This window comes from Mus caroli, chromosome 4 (genome assembly GCF_900094665.2).
Source record: "Mus caroli chromosome 4, CAROLI_EIJ_v1.1, whole genome shotgun sequence".
Taxonomy (NCBI): Eukaryota; Metazoa; Chordata; class Mammalia; order Rodentia; family Muridae; genus Mus; species Mus caroli.
The window spans coordinates 107539749-107547183 of record NC_034573.1 but is presented as its reverse complement, the minus strand read 5'-3'; the positions used below and the strand labels follow the sequence as shown (position 1 = coordinate 107547183).

The 7435-nt window shown below is 47.7% G+C and overlaps 1 protein-coding gene across 1 annotated transcript in view; it reads right to left on the bottom strand.

The window, feature by feature from the left end:
* The window catches only part of Ptch2 (patched 2), a 20527-nt gene extending 19043 nt beyond the window's left edge, over positions 1-1484 (bottom strand). The window contains 2 exon segments of the mRNA XM_021160255.2: positions 581-773; positions 1189-1484. Coding sequence (XP_021015914.2) covers positions 581-773; positions 1189-1260 — 265 coding nt within the window. The 5' untranslated portion in view covers positions 1261-1484.
* Positions 1485-7435: the final 5951 nt, after the last annotated feature.

Sequence of the window (7435 nt, the reverse complement as noted above, 5' to 3'; positions counted from 1 at the left end):
TCTCTCTCTCTCTCTCACACACACACACACACTCTCTGACACAGGCTATTGTTAAATTCTTAGACTGAAAGTAATTCTCTTGCCTCAGCCCCTTGAGTAGTTAGAATCACAGTGCTAATCTGAGTTTTCGGGTCAGAGCCCTCTCTCCCTGCCTTCTCTTATACAACACAATACCACTTGGCTTTGTTTTGTATGGAACTTACCCCCACACACATTTTACTTCCCTTGGCTATTGAAAAATTCACCTTGTTCCATTTGTAAACTCTGATGTACAGTTAAAAGAACCTAGCTATAAATGCTAAATAAACAGACACATAATCAAAGATGAATATTCCACAAGCTTATACATAAGAGGCTACCATCTAGAGTTGTCCATTTATGGGTGAGAGAGATAGGTGTGAGACAGTTGATGGTAAAGACTTGCCTAGCGTGCACAGTGCCCTGGGCTTCATCCATAGCACTGAGGGAGATTGGGAGAGAGGTAGGCTTTCTGCAACACACCCAGATACACAGGCTCTGAACGGGAGATGCCCCTCTCCATCCTTGATCAAAGCAGCTATGGCCAGAGCCAGTAACTCACCTTCTACCCAGAGCTGCTCTAGGTCTGTCTCAATTACAGCCACTCGGAGACCCAGTGCCAGAGCCCCAAAGGCCACCAGTCCCAGGAAGAGTATTTTGCCGCAGTGTTTCTGGATCCTGCACCCCAGGGAGAAGAGTAGACCTTGGAAGTAAGCTCGAAGCCAGAGAGGAGCCTGCAGGCTCCCAGCTAGGATCTGGGATAGAGAGAGAAGGAGGGTCAGCCAGCTGTCAGCACAACAATGGAGGAGCCTTTCCTTTTCTCCCGGTCAAGTCCCAGTTTCCTGACTTCTGGATGCAGGGGAGGAAACAGCTACAGATAAAGGTTTCAAATGTGGAAGATTTAACTCTCTTTCCCTGTGCCTTTTCCATAAGCACACCTGAGAATGCCCATTTTTGGAAGGTTATGAGTCGCGAACACACACACTCGTCAGCTAGGCAGAGGTGAACCCACAGACATAACTATTTTCACTGACCAGATAATAGGAAATAAACTAACAAATCACTTGCTGGCTCTCGCTTGTCTTCAAACACAGATCCAGTAACACTTGACTTCTAGCCCTACAGATGTTCAAGCGACGTTTAAGTTACAGACGCAGCCCCTCTACTCACATGAGGTGCGGAGGACCGAGCTGGAGGTGTGTAGCTGGGAGGTAGCTCTCCAAGTGACAGTGGCCGAACCATGCTGGTGAGGATGGGGGGCGCGAGCGCCCCCAACCTGCGTTATCTGAGCGCTGCCATAGGCTAGCTTGGCGCCTTGTGCCGCCCGGCTTCACCTGAGGATTCCTAGCTGCCGTGAACGGCCATACGGTCCTGGGTGAGACGCGCGTAAAGATGCACAGGAGCAGCCCGCAGCGGCGGTGCGGGGTGGTGGCCCCAAGCCCCGCTAGATCTGTGGGCTGTGGTCCAAAGTGGGCTCCGCGTGTGAGTGAACCCGACTGGCTGCGAAGCACCTCACAGCTAAAGGTGGCGACTGTGGATCTCGGGAAGTACCAGGAGGCTCAGAAAAAAGGAGCGGGCCGGGGTGACGCCCTCCCATTGGCTAAGGGGGCGGCAAATTACCCGCAGCCTTGCAGCCGGATCCGTTGCTAGGTAACGGCGCCGCAGGGGGCGGGGCAGGAGACCACCCAGGCAGGGCCACCCCTTTGCCTCGCCTCCCGGACTCTCCAGCCCGCCCGCGGGGCCCTAAGGGGAGGAGAAGGGAGGGTGATCCTGGAGGCGCTAGTCGTTGGCCAAGTGTAAGTCAGGATGTTGAGAAAGGGAGTCTGCTGGTCCCCTTCGGGCCACCCTTTCTTCCCGACCCAGCGCAACCCCAAGGACCTCCTTTCCACTCTTTCCATGCAGGCCAGACTCAGCTCTAAAATGCAAATCCCACGGCTGCTCCAAAGCCCAAAGCCCTGCACCATCCAACTAAAGCTTTTTTTCCCTCTAAGTGCCTCACACCCACTCAGTTGCCTTCCAGTCCCGAATTGCCCTCAATAATTTCCTAAGTTCACATGTTCTTGCCTTTGTACATGTTGGGGCCCCTTTGTCTTGGCAGATAACTTTTAAGCCTGAACTTGAATCAGTCAGTCCAAACTTTTGGAAGCCTTGGCGGATAATTGCTTTTTTTCTTTGTGGTTCTTATTAACATTCAGTTTGTGTATTGTATTTTTAAATTTTAATTTTAATTTTTTTTTTTTTTTTGTGAGACGTGGTCTTAAGTAGCTCAGCTTGGCCTTCAACTCCTTATCCTGGTTGTGTCTGTCAAGTTAAGCGACTATAACAGTCCTGTATTGCCCAGCCTGTCTGATAATTGTATTTGTGATGACATAATTTATGTACAACATTGGGAAACATGTTGCTTTTCCAAGTGACTGTGCTATTTCTGTGCTCCTGACTGTTAAATTCTGATCGGTCATCTGAGGGTAAAAGTCGGTCTCCTCATACAGACCGTTTGGGAAAGGAGCCGGGCAGTGGCAGGCCCATTTCTTGTGAATTCCAGGTCTCAGCATGGTCTACATAGAGAGTTCTGGAACAGCCAGGGCTACCTAGAACAATTCTGCCTCAGAAACAAAATACAGTTTTTTGGGGAAAAAAAAAAAAAACTTCAATAAATCTGTTGTTCTGATACTGCTATCACATCTGGCTAGCCTCTTGCTCAATTCTTCCAGACTTCTTAATCATTATATCATAAATATTTTATATTACTACACAGTCCCTCATCAATCATTTGTAGAATGTGCTCAGGACAGATTCCCAGAAATGGGGTTGTTTGGGTCAAAAAGCATGAATATGGTTTTGGCCTTGCTACATACGGCCAAACTTGTTGAGAACTTGTGCAAATTAACATCATCAGCTCCAGGGCTTCATCCTAAGGGTTCCCCAGTTGGTTTAAGGGGTGGGCAGTGTAGGAGGAATGAATGTGTCTGTCTACAACACTGCTACTCTGTGGCTAAGTGGCACCTGGGCAGGAAAGGAAGCCTTGGGCCTGGAAAGAGAGCTCAGCAGTTAAGGCCACCTTTTGTTTTTGCAGAGGACCTGGGTTTGGCTTCCAGCATCCACAAAGGGGAGTTCACAGCTGCCTATAACTCCAGCGCCAGGGGATTCAACACCTGGCCTCTGAGGGCAAGTGTATACACACACACATACATACACACGCACACGTACACGCACAGGCACACGCTTCATATACAGACTCTCAGGCATATACATATAAGTAAAGGTAGTATGAAAATGAGAAAGGAAGCCTGTGTACACGGTATTCTCCCGTTTGTAATGGGATAAAGTGCACCCTGTGTACATGATATTCTCCTGTCTGTAATGGAGGAAGTGCACTGCAGAGAACGTGTACCCTTAGCAAGCCTGGAAATGGAAACAGCTCTGAAGTGGGCTCTCTAGACCCCTGTAGCAATCTTGGGGCTATAAAGGCAGGGAATTGCCTAGAATAAGCGCTGCATGGCATTATAACGCCAGGACAAATTTGACATTTCTTGAGCTCTTTCTTTCCAGATTCTCCAAGCTAAGGGTCATGGAGACAGGTGTGTCATCATTTCAGCCTGGATTCTGCTTCCATTTCCAGCTCAGCTGACTGCTGCCATCAATTGCCAATTGTGGCAAAGTCCTAGTCTTTTTTTTTTTTAAAGATTTATTTATTATTATATCTAAGTACACTGTAGCTGTCTTCAGATGCACCAGAAGAGGGCGTCAGATCTCATTACGGATGGTTGTGAGCCACCATGTGGGTGCTGGGATTTGAACTCAGGACCTTTGGAAGAGCAGTCGGTGCTCTTAACCACTGAGCCATCTCTCCAGCCCCTCTAGTCTTTTATTTTTTAAAAAGATGATTATATGCAGTTGAGATGTGCCTCAGCCTCCCATGTCTTGAGATTATAGGCATGCACCATTACACTTGGCTTGGGTTTTTCTCTCTCTCTCCTTCCTTCCTTCCTTCCTTCCTTCCTTCCTTCCTTCCTTCCTTCCTCTCCCTCTCTCTTTCTTTCTTTCTTTCTTTCTTTCTTTCTTTCTTTCTTTCTTTCTTTCTTTCTTTCTTTCTTTCTTTCTTGAGTAGTTTCTTTGTGTAGTCAGTCCTGGGAGTAGCTCTGTAGACCAGGCTGGCTTTGAATTCACAAAGATGTATTTGCCTCTTGAGTGCTAGGATTAAAGACATGCGCCACCACTATCTACTTGGCTTGGCCTTTGATGTACGGATTCACTATGCAGCTAAGGTTGGCCTGGAGTAGGGGGTTACTGGTGTTGAGTAACCACACTGGGGCTTTCTATGGCCTCTTCGGAAAGAGCCTATCTATCCACTGAGAAACCTCTTGCTGATCCTTCCAACCAGAGGAGAAGGAACTGCTCTATCCTTTCTAGCCTTCCCAGTCTAGGATTGTTGCCTTCTGGCTACTTGAGTCTCCAGAATGGCCAAAGGTGTGTTTGTGTGTGGGCATGTACACATGAGTGCAGGTGTCTGTGGAGACCAGGGGCATCACGTTCTCCGGGAGCTGGAGTTACAAGTAGATCTCTGAGGTGGGTGCTGGAAACTGAACTTGGGTTTTCTGCAGGGGTAGTACATGCCCTTGTCCTTCTCTCCATGGCTTTTATTTCCCTCAACAAAGACTTCCTAGTTGAGCACGGTGGTGCACACATTTAATTCCTGCACTTGGGAGGCAGAGGCAGGCGGGTCTCTGTGAATTTAAGACCAGCCTGGTCTACAGAGTGAGTTCAAGAATATATTCTGGCTACACAGTGAGTCTTGAAAACAAACAAACAAAACTTCCAGAGTGCAAAGCTAAAACAGGTAATTACCAGGGATCAGACAAAGAAGCCACTTCCCTTTGAACAGGGGGCTTCTCCGTTGCCTCTACCGGATGTGGGTTCGCATTCGGGCCCAAACCCAGGACATTCCCAAAGAATACGAGGAGAAAACAACGGACTCCAAGGATTAACTCTTAATTACTGATTTGTGGGCTATGCAAGCCCACGCCTTTGCTGAGCTCTGGGGTTGTAAGCCATTTTTTCTTTTTGTGTTTTAAAGACAGGGATTCCCAGTGTAGCTCTGGCTGTCATGGAACTTGCTCTGCAGACCAGGCTGGCCTCAGAGATCTGCCTGCCTCTGCCTCCTGAGTGCTGGGACTAAAGCTGTGCACCAACGATGCCGCAGGCCTGTCTCTGTGTGCACCAACAATGATGCAGCAAGCCTGCGTCTGGTTTTGTTTGTTTGTTAAGAGTTCTTAGCCTGAGGGGAGCCCAGAGATTACAGAGATAATTACTGATCTGGGTCATCCAGGGATACTCAAGATGGAACAAGAAGGGAAAGGGGGGAGGAATGATCTAAATACAATTCAAGGTCTGCTATCTTGTTTTGTTTCGTTTTGTTTTGAGACAGGGTTTGTGTAGTCCTGGATGTCCTGAAACTCATGTAGATCAGGCTGACCTCGAAGACATAGAGATCTACCTGTCTCTGCTTCTTAAGTGCTGAGATTAAAGACTGTTAGCTTTTTGTCCTTTTAAATCTTTTCTTTTATTGACTTTTGATCTTGCTGGCCTACCTCCCAAGTATTGGGATCACAAGTGTATACCAATACATGTAGTTTATGTAGTCCTGGGGATTTGAACTTAGGGCTTCCTACATATTAGGTAAGTAATCTATTAACTGGGCTACAAGTCTAGCCTAATATAGGATTAAATGAGATAATAATATACGTTGTCGAGAATAGTGCGTCAAGGTAGAACACACACACACACACACACACACACACACACACACTGTGGGAGAAGGTGAGGGCTGAGGCTTCGGGGGATGATCAATGTGAGTCAGGACAGTCCTTCTGTTACTGTATTTATTTCTTCAGACTTAAAAACCTATTACTTTTTTTTGTTTTGTTTTGTTTTTTCCAGACAGGGTTTCTCTGTATAGCCCTGGTTGTCCTGGAACTCACTCTGTAGACCAGGCTGGCCTCGAACTCAGAAATCCATCTGTCTCTGCCTCCCAAGTGCTGGGATTAAAGGCGTATGCCACCACCGCCTGGCTTCTTCAGACTTCTAACCATGACTTTCCCTCTCTTCGTCATCTAGGCCAGGCAGAGGGCATGACCATGATATAGAGAGGAAGGAACAAGGCCTATTAGTCTTGGGTGACAAGCCTGCTGTGTTTGCATTTTCCCATTTGGCAGTTTTAGAGCAATAGCAGCTATCAGTCTAGTGCCAGGGGGTGCAACCAGAAGTCAGAGAGTAGCCCTTCACGTGAGCATGGCGAGAGAGGCTTTTGGTACCAAAGATGCAGTTCATTATCTTACATGTACTTCAGGTCAAGGCCAGGCCATTCTGGCCTCCAGTACAAAATATGCTCTGCTTCTACCTCTTTCTCTCAGGCTCGGCTCCATCTTAGAGCTCTCCCAACTTTCTATCTGGGTGGTCCTTCCCACAGGCACAGAAAACTAGTTAGTGTTTTGTTTTTGTTTCTGCCGAGGAGTCTTCCTACATTACCCATGCTCATCCACTCCTGGACTCAAGGCATCTTCCCACTTCAGCTGTTAAGTGCTGGGATTACAGGCACCCATACACACACTGGACTACTTAGAAAGTAGCCTATAAAAGTCTAGTTTACCTACCTTATCCTTAAAGGTAGGGATGGGTGTAGGTGGAGTGTACTCCCTGAAAGTATCACGTTGGGAAGGAACTTGTAGGGCAGTGTTGACACAGGCTTAAAGCCTTGTCAGCAGGCAGGAATGAGATGCTGAGAGAGGTGGTTCCTGCAGGAGTAGCCCTGAAGTTTTCTGATCTGGCAAGCTTGCACAGGCGTGCGTTTTCTCTCCCTTCTTTTCTTTTCTGCCTCTGCCTCCTGAGCGCTAGGATTGAAGGAGTATGTATGTATACCATCAAGACTGACTTCAGGTGTATTTATTTTTTATGTTAGCACCTTCTCAGATGCTTCCCTGAAGGCTGCCTTCATCCTCTCTTCCTTTATTTACTTTCTCAAACGTCACTGAGAAAAGCAGGGCAGGCTATGATCAGCACCACCTTCCTGGCTGGTGGGCTGGTGGACATTCAATGCTTGCTACACTGCAGACATAACCCATCTGCAGCTATCAAAGGGAAATTTAAAAATGGCTTCTGCCTACTGCTAGACTGTGCACCCAGAAGAAAAACAAAGCATCCAGGAGTTGCTAAGACAACGTCAACAGTGTCCTGAACTGGGATTCAAACTTAAGGCTTCCCTCGGCTCTTCTTTCCTCCATGGAGTGCAGTGTGACAGACTTGTGACCTGGAAAGGCAGGGGAGAGAGGTCCACAGCTCCAGTCGGGGCTGAGGCTGTAGCAGGGAAAGATGGGAAGGAGGAAGCACAGGGGTCTGGGACAGTTTAGCGTTGCTCTGTGGC